General features: G+C 39.3%; 1 protein-coding gene across 5 annotated transcripts in view; it reads left to right on the top strand.

The window, feature by feature from the left end:
- Positions 1–907: 907 nt before the first annotated feature.
- golga2 (golgin A2) overlaps positions 908–20030 on the top strand; it is a 25574-nt gene continuing 6451 nt past the window's right edge. Inside the window, exons 1-20 of one of the 5 annotated variants that reach the window (XM_062055282.1) lie at positions 908–1036; positions 6661–6816; positions 10611–10679; positions 12144–12293; positions 13884–13930; positions 14071–14134; positions 14232–14270; positions 14455–14535; positions 14922–14960; positions 15060–15122; positions 17499–17592; positions 17659–17765; positions 17835–17893; positions 18027–18168; positions 18254–18343; positions 18467–18574; positions 18648–18735; positions 18842–18978; positions 19112–19330; positions 19417–19530. In XM_062055282.1, coding sequence (XP_061911266.1) covers positions 989–1036; positions 6661–6816; positions 10611–10679; positions 12144–12293; positions 13884–13930; positions 14071–14134; positions 14232–14270; positions 14455–14535; positions 14922–14960; positions 15060–15122; positions 17499–17592; positions 17659–17765; positions 17835–17893; positions 18027–18168; positions 18254–18343; positions 18467–18574; positions 18648–18735; positions 18842–18978; positions 19112–19330; positions 19417–19530 — 1914 coding nt within the window. In that variant the 5' untranslated portion in view covers positions 908–988. The remainder of the gene's footprint in view (positions 1037–6660; positions 6817–10610; positions 10680–12143; positions 12294–13883; positions 13931–14070; positions 14135–14231; positions 14271–14454; positions 14536–14921; positions 14961–15059; positions 15123–17498; positions 17593–17658; positions 17766–17834; positions 17894–18026; positions 18169–18253; positions 18344–18466; positions 18575–18647; positions 18736–18841; positions 18979–19111; positions 19331–19416; positions 19531–20030) is intronic. The other 4 variants (XM_062055284.1, XM_062055285.1, XM_062055283.1 and 1 more) reach the window with 4 other exon arrangements.

Below are 20030 nucleotides of genomic sequence, written 5' to 3' on the forward strand. Positions count from 1 at the left end.
CCCTTTCAGATATCGCATTTAGTTCCCACTAAAACATTCACATGTTGCACAATGAGATGTAAACATGGGATCATGTGTACATTCCTGTAACTTTTTGTTTGTAAAATATATCTTTATTAGTATTTCTTTAAAATAATAACATAATTTCATGATTAATATTTATAAATTAAGATTAAATTAAAGAAAAAAACATTTTATTTTTCACTAAAGAAGGGTTCGGTGAATGCGCATATATAACTGGTGGGGTTCGGTACCTCCAACAAGTTTAAGAACCACTGCTCTAGAGAATAATGGCTGTAAAAAAAAAAACTAAATTCGCAAATGGCCCTGGGTTACAGTTTTGAAAAACATTGTTGGTTAAATAATAATAATGTCACTCGGGTTGAAACATTTTGTATACTAAACCGGTGTTTTCGTAAATCATATATGAATAACCATAAACAGTCTTCTCGGTACGTCGTGAGTTCAAACCCCAGCCGAGTCATACTAAAGACTATAAAAATGGGACCCATTACCTCCCTGCTTGACACTCAGTATCCAGGTTTGGAATTGGGGGTTAAATCACCAAAAATGATTCCCGGGCGCGGCCACCGCTGCTGCTCACTGCTCCCCTCACCTCCCAGGGGGGGATCAAGGATGATGGGTCAAATGCAGAGGATAATTTCACCACACCTAGTGTGTGTGACGATACTTTAACTTTTTAAACCCCAGTTGAGTCAAAAAATTGATTATTACAAATGTACGCACATATTACAGCACTGACAAATTGATTAGAAATTTAATATATGTGCTATAATCCTCATAATTATTATTTACATTATTCCTAAAAAAAAAAGGTAAAGTTCATATTTGAAGAAATTAATGGGTTTGGGTCAAAGGTGATTTTAATAAGGACAGTCATGTTGTGGGTGCGCCCCCTACCGGCCAAGATCTGAGCAGAGAGCAAACTGATGACGTGGTTGACTCGCGGAGCAGCAGCAGCAGCAGGATGGCTGACCAGAGCAGGCAAACAAAACTCGCCGCAGCCAAGAAAAAGGTAACATTATTTACAATTTGCCCTTAAGTTTTCACGAAACGTTTCTTTTGTGTTTGCCACAATGCCACGGACGTACTAACCCAGCAATGGCGGTGTCATTACACGTCGCCCGACCTCTACGCCGTCGCTTGTCCGGCCTCTGTCGCTCATGTTGCGCCAAGATGCGCAGGAAAACCCGGTGCTGTAAATGAGGCCTCTACTTAAAAACATCAACTTTTTCCAAATTATCAATATTTAATTCACGTCCTAATGACATTTTTATCTCCCGATACCATTTGAACAACCAGTGGTTTGTATATTTAAGGTTTACAGGCCGCTTTGTAAAACGACAAACTAAAGTCAAGCGAAGCAGGACGTGCTAACGTGGCTACGCGAATGTTAGCAACAATGCTAACTAATGACTAGTTAGCGTGGTGTAAGCATGTCAAAATCACGGGGCAGCTTTTTTGTTACTTGGGTGCTTTTTGGTTCTAGTTTTCCTATCGGACGTATAGAATGACAACAACTGTTTTGACAGCTGACAGCTCACTTCCGTCCCGCTGTGTGCTTGACTTAGGCGTGTAGCCTTGTCAAAAACATGGCTGTTTTAAAAAAGATGTGCTACATTACCTTGTAGAAATACATTACCTAGTAGGAAATAACACTTTCCCATCACAGCTACTCGTAAACATGAGTAGATTATAGTAAAATTTCTTCACCATGATTAGTTGTTTTTTAAATGTCACCTCTGAAAACAGAATTCCCTATTGTCCTTCTGTGCTTTTATGACCCACAATGGCAACGTATTGTGTATTTGTACTAGCTAAGACACGGGATAGGCATTTTGTCAGTGGTTATTAATGGCTGTCTTCAATTGAAACTTGATATTATACTGTAAGTAGGCTTCACAATGTTTGATACAAGGTTAAGTGAATTATTGCCTTTGTTGCTCAGAGCTTTTTACTTTTATGCAACAAAGACCTGATGCGTTAAACATGCACTTTTTATGTTTTTAAACATTTATGTTTCTGCTCATATATGTATATATATATATATATATATATACAGTGTTGGGTTAGTTACTGAAAACCAGTAACTAGTCAGTTACTAGTGACTTAATTTCAAAAGTAACTCAGTTACTTACACCAAAAAGTAATGCGTTACTGTGAAAAGTAACGATTTAGTTACTTCTTTTTTTCTTCTTTTTTTTTTAAGGCTCCCATAAATGCCCTTTTAGCCTTCATTTCAGTACTGTTATTGCACTGTAGAATAATACAATCTGTTGATCAACTTGGCAGGCATTTGCATCACTGAACTCTGCTAAGCAATGTGGTCTACATACAACACACAAAGACAAAGATATGTTTCAAAGGGCCAATTTATTTCAGGCCAGAAAAAATTGACAAAACTATTTTAAATAGCTGCAACGTAACATACATAAGTAACAAACAGCATAATAACAACATGTCACAACATATCTGTAAACCTGGCTTCACCCAAGGAAGGCACACATGACATACACAAAGCCTAACCAGGCATCTTTTTTCTCTCAAGGAATTGGGAAATAAAATCATGTCTTCATGAGATCAACACTGTACTGAAGCCCAAAACATTCTAGGCATTTCCCCAGTTTTAGTTTAGAGCTAAGGAAAGATTGGCCTGGCCCATTAGGATCTCTCTTTATGTTTGTGAACTTTATAGTCTATACATTTGGAGTGATGTGATAATCAAACACTCTAGAAGTCTAGAATGAAAGAGTATATAAGAGAATTGACAAGAGTGTGTGTACCTTCAGTGATGAATGATGAGCAGAGGCAGCGTTTTGAGTGTTTTCTTTAGCTCGCTTTCCATGTTTATGTACTCACTGTCCACTGTGTCCAGCTGCCTGAAATCGGGTGATGCCACTGTAGAAATGCCTGCATGTCTTCTAGCACATACACTGCAAAGGCTCTATCAATGTTGTCCTGGCTAGCAGTCCCTCGTTAAAATCCAGCCGCTGTTGGAGGTAGAGGTGAAGTGTGTCTCTCTTTACTAGCTTCGTCAAAGCATGTTGCTTTTGTAGCTGTTTCAGCAGATTTTAATTGCTGTTTTGGGCAGTAGATAGGATCTTTGATCCAAGACACAACTTACATTTAACTAAAATGTTATTTTCTTTGTGCTCGACAAAAGAAAAGTAGTGAGAATATCTCCATGTTAAGAAACTCGACTTCTGGCTCCGCCATGTCTTGTTAGTAAACACAGACATGACCCCCGCCCCCACTCACACAAAGCGCGCCTCTTCTTTTCCTTGTGACACAGAAGACGACACCGCAGCGCACCAATAAAACACACTCAGATCTTCTGTTTCTAGCCGATACTGCGTTATTTTACGTTATTTTTTATGTAGTAACGCATCATGTAGTAAAGGTAACTGAGTTACTGAATATAAAAAATAACGCGTTAGACTACTAGTTACCGCCTAAAATAGCGGCGTTACAGTAACGCGTTACTTTGTAACGCGTTAGTCCCAACACTGTATATATATTACGGCTGTCAAAGTTAACGCGGTAACGCGTTAACTATAAGTTCCTTTAACGGCGATTTTTTTTTTTAAGGTGCGATTAACGTTTTGACCCTCGGCCCCTTCCGTAGTTTGGGGAAAAGTGTAATGGCGTCCAGTTACTTGTGAGCCACAGGGTCGAAAATAGCTTGAAGAACTGCACAAAGAAAGGGGGACCTTATGGAAGTCTCAGATCCAAAACCATGGCAAGTCGTTCTCCGGACAAGACAATTTTACCTTCAGTCGGCGTGAGACGACCTCATTGGAGGGACCGCTGAGCGCGCATTGTTGCTTGGAGTGAGGAGAAGCTTCACGTCCGTGTTTGGATTACAGTTAAGTGCATTGGCAACTAGGGATGATACTCGAAACCGGATTTCCCGGTTGTTTGATAAGAAAAGAACCGAGTCCTCGGACTCGAATCCCTTTTTGAGAACCGGTACCCGTTATCGAGACCACTATAGTAAAGGAAAAGAGTTGATTCTTTATTCGAATCCCGTCCCGACCAGAAATGCTCCGTGGGACATCACAAGAATTGACGTCACGTAGCTCAGTCATTAGGCGCAGATAGCGAAAGCAGGAAAACAATGGACGGGAAAAAGCGCTCCAAGGTGTAATAAAGTTCAAAACAAAAGCTATAATCCATCGAATAACTTTACTGACAGATTTTAGCAGGGTAAAACACATGATGAACACTTTTACGACCAACCGGAAACATAGCAACCAGGCTAGCAACGCACCTCCTTTACGGCAGCTGTCGCAACGTTCTTAAAACAACCGCAGCACATACATATATATACAACATATCTCCCTTTTTTAACTTTTGTTTTTCTTTCCTTGTAAACAAAACAAAATCACACTGTAGATGTGTTGTCGGTCTAATTATAAATAATGCAGACGAGGCGTGTTGGCTGAGTTCTTGACGTTTACTTTCACAGCGTGGCAACATGCAACACTTTTCGGGGCTACCGCGCATGCTCGTAACTCCCGTTGCATGCTGGGTAGTGTAGTTGTTATATTCTCTAGCTCATAACATTTTTCCCACTATAAAGAAATAATGTTAACTCAATAAAGTGTATTTCTTTTTTAGCTTTAACTTTTCATTTTTTAGCATTGTAACCACATTTGCAAGGAACTTTTCTCTTCATAGAATTTTCTTTCAATAAAGAAATAAAGTGCAAAAATGTCAAAGCATCATAACAAACAGTTAAGTCAAATAGCAGCAGAAGTGCACTTTTTGGAGAGCTGTATTATTTTCAGTTTTGTGCCCAAGGGACTGATTTTATTTAACACTATATTATTATTTATACACCTATAGTGATCACAGAGACAGGTTGTTTTTGTGTTACTGTATATATTTGTTTCTCTGAAAAATCCCACTTAATATACTTTGGGTAACAACAGTCAATATTTATTTATTTTATTTTATTTTTTTAGGTGGGTAACAGTCAATATTTATTTATTTATTAGATTTAATTTTTTTATTATATATTAAAAGTGAGCTTTTGTTAAACCAAATATTGTGTGTTTTTTCCATATACAACAACCTATCTGGACTCGATAAGAGAATCGATAAGGAATCGGTTCGATAAGAGGATTCGATAATAGGCTCGAACTCGATAATTCCTTATCAAACATCATCCCTATTGGCAACGTAAAATTTATCGGACTGCTTTGGTAAGATGGATTACGAGCTCAGCAGAAAGACATACGGTAGAGAGGAAATCTAAAGTCACTTTTATCTGAGATTTTCGTCAAAACATGTCAAGTATTTTCTCATACCAATCATACACGTCTGGTTGGCGGCTTCACAATAATAGTGCGACATTTCAAATCCGGTCTAAACAACAAAAAATCATCTTACCCTGCCATCATGCTATTCAGTGTTATTTTGTGGTATTGCTACCTAAATAAATGTTTTCTGGCAAATTGAAATTAAGTCTATTGTAATGGCACCGGCGATTTGAACAAACTTGATATATTCTTTTATAACCTGTTCTGATTGATCGTCCGCAGAATGTTTAACAGGCTGAATATTACATTTGATTAAAAATAGGTAAAGAATGTTAAAACATTGTCATGCAGAGATATGAATGCCATTAACTTGCGTTACTGTGCAGAAGTTTGTGTCCATAATTACATAAGCACACTATATCCACTCATCACCCAGCAGAAGAAAGCATTAAAGGTCATTCATAAGGCAGGATATAGTGATCACACAAATACATTTTTCTTACATTCAAAAGTATTGAAATTTAAAGATATGGTGGAACTACATAACGGTACATATTACATATAAAACAAAAAAAGTGTGAAGTGGGTAAAGATTATTGATAATATGTTGTAATAAGACCGGTAAATTTATCATTGTATATAATAATGATGATAAGAAAGCTAGTTATTTGATTTATAAAACAAGATGTAAATAAATAACTTTCACTTCTTCCCACTCCTTTTTGGATATGAAAAAACATAACCACTATGTATTGTTTTAATTTTTTATGTTTTTCATTGTGAAATATTTGTTTAGATTTCTGTACCTTATTGTAATGTTATTGAGATTATTTCCTTTTTTCATTATTTTTTATTTTGCTTTGATTTTAACATGTCCAAAATCAACTACTAACTTGTACAACATGTAAAGTACAGAATATCGAGAACATTTAATCATGTAGAAAAAATATCACCAAACATCTTTGACAATCAAAGCATGATTGTAACAATCCACATTTTGTTTTATTAATGCATGAAATTGCTATCTAAACATGAAAGTGTGGCTCCTCTCCTCTAAATGCAAGTGCTCCTAAAGCAGGAATACAATTTCGGTATTTCTACAATTTAGGGGAAACCCTGACATTAACTGAATAAAAATGTCTAATATTACGATCATGCTTTTTCAGAGATGTTTTGTAATGTTAAATAACCTAAATAAATGCTAGTACATCAGTGTAGGAATATGAGGGCGGGTGGATTTTTCTTGCCGTATGTGATGCACTCTGCTACATTCATGCATTGTTGAGTGTCCAGCAGGCTGTGTATGTGTGTGTATATATATACATATATATATATATATATATATATTTTTTTTGTGTGTGTGTGTGCTGCTCAGCTGAAGGAGTTCCAGCAGAAGAGTTCCCCTGTCAGTGTTGGTGTAGATAAAGCAGGAGGAGGACTTGGTGGCGGCGCAGGAGCCAAAAAGAAGAGGAAAGGGAAAGGATTCAACCAGTACGATGCACCCTCAATAGACAGAAACTCTCCAGACAACGTAAGCTCTTTTCCTACTTTGATTTAGAGGGCCAAATACTTGGCTTTCGATGCAGGTATTAAATGTCTTGTTGCATCCCTGGTGACCAGCTAACAGGGAAACAACACTGTAGAGTGGAACTTCCCCCTTAGGTCACACAATTCAGAATTTGACTAGTGCAGTGGTTCTCAAACTTTTTTCACCAAGTACCCCCTCAGAAAACACTTGACACTCCAAGTACCACCATAATGACCAACATTTAAATACAGTAGAGTAGTAGGCCTAAATATTACAAAAAAAATATGCAGATGTTTTATTTAAGAAATATCGCCATCAGTGTGTTAATATGTGTGTGAATGGGTGAATGTGGAAATAGTGTCAAAGTGCTTTGAGTTCCTTAAAAAAAGGTAGAAAAGCGCTATACAAGTATAACCCATATATTTAATATTTTTGGCCACTGTAACATTACACACAGTTTGAATAGTAACACTGTGTTTAAATATTTAATTGAGTGATTCTTTGGCGTACCACTAGATGGAGCTTGCATACCAATAGTGGCAGAGCCGTGTTTAAAGAGAGAATGGCCTACTAAACGAGAGGCGCCACCTTTGTTACCAAGGTGCAGTTTTGACCGCAAGCATGCAAATGCAGTCGTTCTGACATTAGTTTTCCTAACGAAACCAACCAAAATAATACGTCTAAATATAGTTCTAAACATACTCCAGCTCACAAACGTACAATAAAACATGCTTTTATTTTGTCAAAGTATAATTTTGCAGCCGTATTTGATACTCGGTTGCTACATTCATGCATTGTTGAGTGTCCAGCAGGCTGTATAACACGCACCCAACAGCGCGAGAAACAGAAACAAATATACATAGAATGACCAGAAAAACGTATTACCCTCATTTTGCCAAAATCTTCATTAGATTTGGACCAACAATCACTGAAAAATTGTGGCTTTTGTGTGAAGTATGTCAACTGTGGTGGCTGCCTCCAATGTATTGTTTGTAATTACTGTGCTATCTATGCCTGTGCTTTCAGACTTAGACAAACTTTATCGATCCACTATCTATTATTGTTCCCAAAATGTAGTTTTTTTTTAAATTGTTCAATGTCTACTTTGTCTATTTGTATTTGTGTTCAACTTTCCCTTCTGTTGTTACCGAATAGCCTTATCTGAGTTTTACTGAGATTCAAGGATAGTCTGTTTTTGTCAAACCATTTCTTTTAATTTGTTAATTTCTTCCGTTTTTATTTGTATTACCTTCTGTGTGTTCTGTCCTGAACAAAACACAGATGTTGTGTTGTGTCTTTACTTCGCACAAGACTACTGTAGTGTGTGGCTCTCCAGTGTTGACGGCGAACCTTCTCCTATAGTTGTCTTGATTCTGGGTGGAGCAGCCCCATGCTGCACAACGGGGCATTTTTACACGCCGAAAAACTAACAAGGAAGCACCGCAGACACATAGTAGCAGTCATGACACCCTGCAGTCATATGAGTTCCTTTTGATCAATCATTGAGGAGATTGCCTGAAACCAGGTTGGCCATACTCTCTTTATACATGTCTGTGACTAGTGGTACACATACCACAGTTTGAGAATCACTGGACTCGTGGCTTTACCTTATTTTTATACTTGCAATTAAAGGCCTACTGAAACCCACTACTACCGACCACGCAGTCTGATAGTTTATATATCAATGATGAAATCTTAACATTATAACACATGCCAATACGGCCGGGTTAACTTATAAAGTGACATTTTAAATTTGCCGCTAAACTTCCGGTTCGAAACGCCTCTGAGGATGACGTATGCGCGTGACGTAGCCCGACGAACACGGGTATGCCTTCCACATTGAAGCCGGTACGAAAAAGCTCTGTTTTCATTTCATAATTCCACAGTATTCTGGACATCTGTGTTCGTGAATCTGTTTCAATCATGTTCATTGCATTATGGAGAAGGAAGCCAAGCAAGCAAAGAAGAAAGTTGTCGGTGCGAAATGGACGTATTTTTCGAACGTAGTCAGCCACAACAGTACACAGCCGGCGCTTCTTTGTTTACATTCCCGAAAGATGCAGTCAAGATGGAAGAACTCGGATAACAGAGACTCTAACCAGGAGGACTTTTGATTTGGATACACAGACGCCTGTAGAGAACTGGGACAACACAGACTCTTACCAGGATTACTTTGATTTGGATGACAAAGACGCAGACGTGCTACTGTGAGTATGCAGCTTTGGCTTTTTTTTGCGTATGTACGTAACTTTTTTAAAATATATAAGCTTTATGAACCTTGGGTTAGGTGAACGGTCTTTTGGGCTGAGTGATTGTGTGTGTTGATCATGTGTTTGAATTGTATTGGCGTGTTCTATGGAGCTAGGAGCTAGCAGAGGAGCTAGGAGCTAGCATAACACGTACCGTACCGTAAGTGCGCGTCACGTACGTAACTTTTTAAAAATATATAAGCTTTATGAACCTTGGGTTAGGTGAACGGTCTTTTGGGCTGAGTGATTGTGTGTGTTGATCGGGTGTTTGAATTGTATTGGCGTGTTCTATGGAGCTAGGAGCTAGCAGAGGAGCTAGGAGCTAGCATAACAAACACGCAGGTGTTATTATGCAGGATTAATTTGTGGCATATTAAATATAAGCCTGGTTGTGTTGTGGCTAATAGAGTATATATATGTCTTGTGTTTATTTACTGTTGTAGTCATTCCCAGCTGAATATCAGGTACCGTGAGTATGCAGCCTTGGCTGCTAAACATTCGATAACTTGACCGTATGTGCGCGTCACGTACGTAACTTTTTAAAAATATATAAGCTTTATGAACCTTGGGTTAGGTAAACGGTCTTTTGGGCTGAGTGATTGTGTGTGTTGATCAGGTGTTTGAATTGTATTGGCGTGTTCTATGGAGCTAGGAGCTAGCAGAGGAGCTAGGAGCTAGCATAACAAACACGCAGGTGTTTTTATGCAGGATTAATTTGTGGCATATTAAATATAAGCCTGGTTGTGTTGTGGCTAATAGAGTATATATATGTCTTGTGTTTATTTACTGTTGTAGTCATTCCCAGCTGAATATCAGGTCACCCCCGGCTCTCACAGCATCTTCCCTATCTGAATAGCTTCAACTCCCCACTAGTCCTTCACTTGCACTTTACTCATCCACAAATCTTTCATCCTCGCTCAAATTAATGGGGAAATTGTCGCTTTCTCGGTCCGAATCTCTCTCACTTCATGCGGCCATCATTGTAAACAATAGGGAACTTTGCGTATATGTTCAACTGACTACGTCACGCTACTTCCGGTAGGTGCAAGCCTTTTTTTTATCAGATACCAAAAGTTGCAATCTTTATCGTCGTTGTTCTATACTAAATCCTTTCAGCAAAAATATGGCAATATCGCGAAATGATCAAGTATGACACATAGAATAGATCTGCTATCCCCGTTTAAATAAAAAAAATTCATTTCAGTAGGCCTTTAAGGCCCTGGAATGTATAATTTCTGTGTTCATTGTTTCCTATGGTGAACATTTTGGTTTTGAAATCCAAATTAGAGGTTCCACTGTATTATCAGACACGATAGATAACGGACCAGTTCTGTTTTGATGGTGTTAGAATGGTAGTGCTTTGGAAGATTTAATCAGGATGAGTAAGAACAAAAAAAAGGAGTTGTAGTATTTTGTGTACCAAACCTGTTTCTCCACATTGTTTAACCTTTCCCCTTTGTAGATTCCTTTGTGAATTCTTTAAACTCCCTCCTAGCTGTCTTCTAAAATGTTCCCTCTCCTTCTTTCACATCTCTTTGGTGTCTGTAGTTTGACAGTATTCTCAAAACACTTAGCCAAAGCAATGGAGTAGTCCTGCCTCCATGTGACAAACGTCAGGTAAGCTTTTGTTGCTGTCTTTCTATCCTCATGTCTGCCCCTTCCCTTTTGATGCTTTCCTCTACTGTACCGCCTTCTACTCATATCTTATTTATGCATCTTCACTGCCATCTTTTATGAATGGTCCAGAAAGCATTGGCCCGGTTTGAGCTCAATGTTTTGCACGTCTAGAGCTTGCGAAAAATGGTGCATGTAAAAAATGTTTTAAATACAGCAGTACCTCAACGTAGAAGCTTAATTGGTTCTGTGACGCAGCTCTTAACTTAAAACACTTGTATCTTGAACCAGTGTTTAATTGTTGCTTACCCCAAAAGAGCACATTTTTATCATGTATTAAGAAATATTTTACAAAAACAATACAATACAGTAGTTTTATGAAGTAATATAATACCAATGATAATAATGTACAGTGTTTACTTTGGAGAGTGGGCTGATCTCCTTCCAGTTGCTTTTCCTGTCAAACACGCTAAGAGCAGTGTTTTCATAATTTCCTTGATAAATGTTACCCATTTTTATATTACTACAATAATATTTGGCTGGTGTTACTCATTCTGCTTCAATATGGTGCAGACTAGCAGTGACACGCTCATATTGCTTCGCCAAGTTGACAACACATTCGGTCATGCTTTTGATGATTTCTTTCTTAAATTCAACTCAGTGACCTAGTGGATAGAGTGTCCGCCCTGAGATCGGTAGGTTGTGGGTTCAAACCCCGGCCGAGTCATACCAAAGACTATAAAAATGGGACCCATTGCCTCCCTGCTTGGCACTCAGCATCAAGGGTTGGAATTGGGGGTTAAATAACCAAAAATGATTCCCGGGCGCGGCACTGCTGCTGCCCACTGCTCCCCTCACCTCCCAGGGGGTGAACAAGGGGATGGGTCAAATGCAGAGGACAAATTTCACCATACCTAGTGTGTGTGTGACAATCATTGGTACTTTAACTTAACTTTAACATCATGCCATTGCTTCTTCTCAGCACTGTTCTTCACACCCACATTCTTTCTTCCCATGCTTGGAAAATCAAGGTTATGTTGATCTCTAGCTATATGCTAATGCTAGCGAGTAAAACCTGATGTTTTGGGCGGCTCTTACGAGGTTCACTGTGGCATTTGCTACGCCAACTGATGACGGGGATGCTTGTAACTCAAGTTTTTGCTTTGAACTTAAAGCATAACAGTTAGCTAGCCGAGAGACAGCTCATATCTCAAAACACTCCTTTGTTGAGGTAGCACTGTATAGCCAGTTCACATTCACACCACTGTTTGCTAGGGATTCTACCCATTGTGTTTACTGTTAAACGGAGCATGCGGCATGGCCTTGCAGAAATATTTTGAACGCATACAATAATGTAAGCATTATCCCTTCTTTACATGTATGTCTATATCACTGTCCTTAATACAGTACAAGTTGTGCATCCTTTAGGTTTTTTCTGTCCTAACTTGTGTGTATGTGCCATTTTAGAACATGGAGACCACATGCTCCTCAGTTTCCCCGCTCACAGAGGACCTGGCAGCTGAGCTTGACTGCAACACGCCTGTATCTAACACTACCACTAGCACTAACGCCACTACTAACCTTCAAAGTATAAGCCACCATGCTGACCTGTCACAGGTGTGTCACTTACGCTCTGCATACATTTTCGTCAATGCAACTTCATACACAAAATAATACATTCTACAGTATTTGTTTTTTGGGGTCGAGTTTGAAAAAGTACATCAACATATTTCTTGGGATTTTGTCCTCTGATAAAAAAACAAATATAATAAAGGTGCAGATTTAGGAGATATTTTTTACAGTTCCAGAGTTACTGTCCATTTGCATTGAGGCAGTGATCCACCACATTAGGAGATATGTGTCCTGTAGGTCAGTGGTCCCCAACCTTTTTGTAACTGCGGACCGGTCGACGCTTGACAATTTTACCACGGACCGGGGGGCCGGGTTGATTGTTATGAAATAATAATAAACGTGAATCCACTGGGTACTCAGCCCATTACATATATAAAAAATCACGTAAAAAAAAATATAAAAGACAAAAACCCGCAATTCCACACTACTTTCTTTATGAATGTTATTTTTCAACAGCTATAACATTAAAAACGAATATAAAGTGAATGAGAAGTTTAACTCACCGTAACGCTAAATCAATGGGAGCCCTGAACTTGTTTCTCTGCAATGAGACGGTCCTAACTGGTGGTAATGGGAGACAAAGACACCCCAAGTGTGTTGCTTATGTCCAGTCTACTCCGCTGTTTTGTTTTGGTGGCTGTCACTGCAGAAAATCCCACTTCACACAGATAGGATGTCGGAAATGGCAACAGGGTTTTCAGTGCTGTGCTGGCGATCTCGGGGTATTCTGCCATGACTTTAATCCAGAAAACAGGCAGAGTTTTTGTCTCAAACACACTTTTAAGGCTGCCGTCATTTGCAATCTCCAGCAGGTGATCTTCTTGCACAGACATGCTGGATTCACCTGCTTTGTTGACAAATGGGTCGCGGATCCATTCCTTGGCAGTTGGTGGGTCCTTTGATGTTGGGAAATAGCGCTGGAACTCTTTTAAAAGCACAGACAGGTGATCGTGCACCAGCTTGGTGAATGAAGGCGCAGGCTCAGTCTCACACAAAATCTCTGCTAACGTTTGAGAGCCGGTCGCCGCATATTATGCAGAGCGGGCTTGGTGCGTGGGAATCACCTGTTGCGATAAATCCATATTTCAAGTATGGCTCCTGGTATTGTCTATTAAAAGCTTTCTTTTTGTTGGAAGTCATAGGCTGTTCTTTTCTCTCTTCACTGTACCTTTTCCCCTTCACAAAGAAACTTTCCAAAGACGTCTGTTTTTTACTCATTTTGCTAGCTGGGTAAAATTTTGATGCTCAAGTGACCAAGATATAACCGAGAGAATCCGGTCATTTTTCAAAATAAAAGACTTTTCAAAATAAAAGATCGTTCGGGCTCAGATAATAAATAAAACGGAAATAACTAATTATTTATTGTGCGGCCGGGTACCAATAGTTCCACGGACCGGTACCGGGCCGCGGCCCGGGGGTTGGGGACCACTGCTGTAGGTGACATTTGCATTTTGCGTTTTTATCGCCCCCTACAGGACAGGAATACAACAGTATCGTCCAGAATGTCGAAATATTACCATTCTGATTAGTTTGACATGTTTACGATTGCCATTTGTCCATTCTTTTGTCCTGCAGAACTACCCCGATACCAATGGCAATGAGAGTTTAACAGAGGAAAATATGTGAGTAAATTCATATTACCTAACCACTCTGACTTGTGAGAGTGCACAGACGATACATATACAGTGTGTATCTATGTGTGCGCGCATGTACTGTGTATTGCTCCAGGCAGTGTTGTGTATTAATGTGTGTCATCCCACAGGCCGCTGTCCTCAACAGAAAGCCTGAGACAGCTATCCCAGCAACTAAACGGCCTTGTCTCTGAGGTACATCCAACGCCAAGGCATTGTCCATCAAACTTAACTTGGAATTCAAATGAATGTAATTGGTATCAATAGTTCAATAATTTTTTTATCCTTTCAGACGCCTGCTGCTCATGTGAACGGCGAGAGAGAACTGGAGGTGAGACTGAAAATACATATATGTTGAGCACACACTCCGATGATTACCCATTTTGTTAAAACATTCACAAATGATTCTCCTTCCTACCACATGTCCTTTTGTTTGTCCTTTGCAACAACACTTTATCTTTATCTTTTAATTCCCCCCCCCCTTTTCCTTTCCCGGATGCATGTGCGCACGATAGAGTCTGAACCAGGAGCTGTCTGCTGCCCTGGAGTCCAGCAACTTAACAAACTCTCAGCTCAATACCAAGCTTGACCAGCTGGTAAGAAGCTGTGTGTGTTTTCCATGTGTGCATGCACTTTTGAATAATAGATGCGACCACAGCGCACGTCCTGGATTAAATGTTATCTTTATTGCACGCCACTGCGAGTACCCTCACTAAAAAGGTTACTGATGCATGTACATCATCGCATGAGTTTGATTATTTTATTTATAATTCTCATATGTCTTTTCAATGCTTTTCTGCATAATATAGTGTATGGAGCTGTTCATGCAGGTCGAAGCTGCCTTAACTTCTTAGTTGAAAACAATTTAGCACAATAACAGCAATAAGATTGTCTTGTTTTGTGATTTGCACGAATGGAACTGTATCACATCGTTGCAACGATTTAAAGTGTATTCCTTTTAACTCTTCTTTGGCTTTCTTAGGCCAAACAATCTCAGGAGCTCACAGATCAGCTACAGAAGGTAAACAGAATTTTTTTGATTTACTTTTTGCTTGTTAATCATTCCTCAGTTTTATCTCCTTCCTGGATGTTCATAGTGTTTGTATTTGTGATCATTCAGGAGCGAAAAGAATTTGAACAAAAGTCTTCCAAAGAGCAGGGTGCAATGCGAGAGCAACTGCAGGTAAATGAATTCGCTAGAACATGTGAATGCCACTGTTGCGAAAAAAAAGTTCTTGCAATCACTAAGCCTGGGCCAATAGTAAATAAATCAAACGGTAAATTAAATTGAACTTGATAACTTTCCATGTTTGTGTGTTTTTTGTTTTCTTAATCTTTCACTTTCAAACAGGGTCTAAGGGTACACTTTGTTCATCGGTCTCCCGTTTATTTATGCGCGGAATTAAATTAACAATCATCCTCAATCTTTGTCTCGGTGGGCGGAGGTGGGATTACTAAATTACACGCACAAAATGCATGAACAGAGAGCCTCACTACTCACTAGTCATGACTCGCTAATGAGAAGCACCGCAAAGAAATACCAATTAGGAGGGGAAAAAAACGATTGCAAAGTCAAATGTGTCTTTGTGGTAGTACTTCAAATTGGCTAGATGAAAAGGCCGGTATGCCGAATTGGTTGCAAAGTGATGACAAGGGGGAAAAACATTTACAAAAAACAATCAACTCAGTTTTTCCACTTAGGGGGAAAAAAAAACCAACACCTCAAGATATTTAATTTAATTGAAGTGCAATTTTTGTTAATAGAGACTGAAAGTAAATTTTATTTTTTGTACTTATTTATTTATGTACTTATTTATTTATTTATTGATCTTTTTATAACGATACTACAGTAATGAGAAATACAAGTTTTTAATGGGTTACTTGCATTATTATTGTTTTATATTATGATTACAATTGTGCTTAATTTGGTCTCAAAATACTGTTGAAAATAATATTGTTTATCGGTAATAATTTGTGGGTCAATATAGCAGCCAGCACAATTTATTATCGTCCCAGGCCTAGTCATGAAATACTATATACAGTGCATCCGGAAAGTATTCACAGAGCTTCATTTTTAAAAACATTTTGTTATGTAACAGCCATATTCAAAAATGGAATATATTAATGTTTTCCTCAAAATTCTACAATTACAATTCCATAATGACAATGTGTCATGTGACATTTATGAATGATGGAGGCCACTGTGCTCATTGGGACCTTCAATGCACAATCCTGTCTCACGGGTTTACTGACAATTCTTTAGACTTCATGCTTGGTTTGTGCTCTGCTATGCACTGTCAATTGTGGGACCTTATATATAGATAGCCGTGTGCCTTTCCAAATACAAATAATGTCCAACCAACTGAATTTACCACAGATGGACTCCAATTAAGCTGTAGGAACATCTCAAGGATGATGAGTTAAAACAGGATGCACCTGATCTCACTTTTGAGCTTCTTGGCAAAGGCTGTACACACTTATGAACATAGGGTTTCTTAGCTTTTATAAGCTCTAATAAAAAAATCACATTGTCATTATGGGGTATTGTGTGTAGAATTTTGAGGACAAAAATACATTTATTACATTTTGGAATAAAACTGTATCAAAACAAAATGTGGGGAAAGTGAAGCGCCGTGAATACTCTCCAGATGCACTGTATGACATTTCCTCATAAGGTTTTACAATTCTGTAAAAAAAACGGGAGTCCGGACCTTGTTTAGAATTGCGATTGCGATTCTCTGGGAAGTATTTTTTGTATGCGGCCACACACACAATGTTAATGGGGTTGTGCTCTAATTTTGAATAATTTACACAGTTTTGTTTTTTATGTTATGTTTATTATTAAACCCCTCTAAGCCGAGGATGTCGTTGTGGCTTGTGCAGCCCTTTGAGACACTTGTGATTAAGGGCTATGTAAATAAACTTTGATTGATTGATTGATTGATTGATGTGGTTTAAAGAAAGGTCCAATGGTCTTTCATAGGCGATAGGACAGTTGAAGGTACTTTCTTGATAGAAATTAATAGAAAAACTGAAAATAAACCCTTAAGTCGCTCATTCGACAGTACATACTGTACATGCACGTAATGTTGGTTGTCAGTAGGTAGAACCGGGGCAGTGGAGCCAATTCACCCTAGCCGTTGAACCTTGCTGAGGGAGGGGTAGAACAAGGAGGAAGTGTCAGCAGTGCAGCATGCTTCCTTGAGTATATAGCTTCTCAGGTAAAATGGAAAAAGTTGTCCTTTGGATAATAAAGTGCATGTTAATGTGAAATGTGGTTGCAATTTATTTCTTTTTGCTGCCGTTTTCCTTAAATATATTAAAATGACATGTACGTATACTATAACTGACAAGCTCCTTTTCGATGCCGAGTCCTCTCTGGAGTTGAGTAGATAAATGTCCCCCGGCCACTGTATGAGAAAAGGAGGCAATCCATCTCTGCTCCAATGATAAACATTTATATTGTGACATGGCCTGGTTTGCCTAAAATGTAATAACACTGAGATCCAATTAGCCACAGACAAAGCATCACGTGAAATATTGTATGTTGTTTTCTAAGGTTCACATTCAAACTATTGGCATACTGGTGTCGGAGAAATCGGAGCTTCAGACAGCCCTACAGTACACACAACATGCGGCACGGCAGAAAGCAGGTGCGTGTGTGTGAAGACACAAGCGAACCTGGCTTTTTTTTAATTTTTAATTTATATTGTGTTCAGCCGAGGCAGAGGACCTCAACAGCAGTCTTCAGACAACAAGGCAGAGAGTGTCGGAGCTGGAGAGAACGCTGTCTTCTGTCTCAACGCAGCAGAAACAGTTTGAAAAGGTATATGCAACATAAATGCATTGAACAAAACAACTTTCTGGCTCATTTTTGTTTTGTTTTTGTCTCCAGCACAATAAAGAGTTAGAAAAAGAGAGAGACACTATGAGGCTGGAGGTATTTAGACAAAAGTAAGTTACATTATGAGAGCACACATTCTTAGCAAATCTACATTAAATTCTTGTGTATTGTTTTAGGCGCAGTTCTATTCATCTGTCACTTTTTAGGTCACGCACAATCCTTATTTTCTGCACTTGTTTGCAGCAATTTGAGCGAGGAGTTCAAACAGCTGACCTCCGAGCTGTCAGAGCAGCTGAGGCAGAGAGTGCAGGAGACGGTAGCATTGAAGCTGGAGGTGGATGATCTTCACAAGAGGCTGGAGATCGCTGACCTCATGTTGCAGCAGGTCACTTTATACACAGACACCTGTGCCAATACTCGTTAATAGTGGTAAAGTTAATAATTGATTATTTATTTCTCTGTTGGTTCAGTGCTCCACCCAGTCAGATCCCAGTAGTGCCAAACAACAAATCCACCTATTGCTTGAGGAGAAGCAGCAAATGGAAGTGCATAATAATCAGGTACTGGAACTGCTTTTTTACCTGTAAGACCTTTTGTGTACGATTATATTAGCATACAACTATTGTTTATAATAGAATCAATGTCATATACATGACTTAACACACAATTGATATTTGATGTAGCTGATGGAGTCAGTTGGCCCGCTGAAGACTGAGAGGGATTGCTATGCACAGCAGATCCAGGAGGAGGGTCGTGTTTGGAAAGACAAAACGGAGCAACTCCTCACACAAGTAAACGACGCAGTAACTAGTGGTGGTCATTTCTGTCCTGCTTTGGGGTGATTCATGTATTTGTGCTTGTTAGGTGTCATTGGTGGCGGAGGAGAGGGACAGAAACATCAACAGAGTTCAAGAACTTGAAGCTAGCATCACAGAGCTAAAGAATGCTGCAGGTAGGCCATGAACCTTTCTCATGAAAAGCACCTGACAGCTTACAGCTGCAAAAGTGGTGTACTGTTTCTCTTGTAAAAATCTAACTTTCCTCTCCGTCTCTTCCAGAATTGCTGTCCCAGGAGAATCACAGCGCTGCAGAGCCTCAGGCTTCAGGTCCTTCAGAGACCGAAGTAGCTTTGCAGGAGGCTCTCAACACTCTGCAACAACAAAACAACTCTCTTAATGCACAGTATCAGTCGCAAGTATGCTCAAGCAGTCATAAATATCACATTTTTGTTGTAGGTGTAAGAGTGTGGAACAATTTCCCTTGTGGATCATTTAAGTTTGTCTAAGTCTTGTCTAAGTCTAAGTAATCTCTGCCCTATTTCTTTGTAGCTGAGCGACAACGAGCAGCTGAGTCGCTTGTGCTCAGAGAAAGAAGCACGTCTGGCAGATCTGGAGCAGCAGGTGGAGAGCCGGACCCAGGAGGCAGACGACCGCCGCCGCATGCTGGACGACGTGCAATCGGACAAGGCTACGATCAGCCGCGCTCTCAACCAGAACCGCACACTGAAAGATCAGCTGGCGGAGATGCAGAATGGCTTTGTTAAACTGGTCAGGTTGAAACTTGACAATTGCATTCAGAAACCATCTTGCATTCTTTTTACCTCAAATCCATTTTTTTTGTTCATTTTGTACAGACAAACGAAAATATGGAGCTGACCAACGCTATTCAGTCAGAGCAGCATGTGAAGAAGGAGCTGGCACGTAGGATGGGGGAGCTTCAAGAGGAGCTGCACAACATCAAGGAGCAGGTTTGTTTCTCATGAACTGACGTCACCTTGTACTGTATTGCTTTAAAGGGGAACTGCACTTTTTTTTTAAAATTTTCACAATCCCTATGTGTGACAGAAACATACATGTTTTTTTCTTTTTTATGCATTTTATATTGTAATACACAGCAAGTATGACGTCGCTAACAATGAAGCTAATGGGAGTCCTCTATTGCGCTTATAAAGCCCCCTTAAAAAAAACATCCAAAATTTGCCAACAATGCTCCATTTACATGTCAGTATTAGCAACATTGTTATTATAGGCATTAACATCGAGGAACTACTTTTAGTAATGCGGTGCCTTGATCTCCGAGGTAGGTACTCAGCTATTGACGTACTAGCCGGTGAGCTGCTGTGTCGCCTCAGAGTTGGTAAAAGTTTGTGCTTGATTGTAAATCAAGCCTCTCACTTGTATTGTAAAACTTTGACATTCAATTTAGACCTGAAGACATCACGAGGAAGTCATAACAAGATGCTCATTT

The sequence above is a fragment of the Entelurus aequoreus genome, linkage group LG08, assembly GCF_033978785.1.
Source record: "Entelurus aequoreus isolate RoL-2023_Sb linkage group LG08, RoL_Eaeq_v1.1, whole genome shotgun sequence".
In the NCBI taxonomy this organism is placed as follows: domain Eukaryota; kingdom Metazoa; phylum Chordata; class Actinopteri; order Syngnathiformes; family Syngnathidae; genus Entelurus; species Entelurus aequoreus.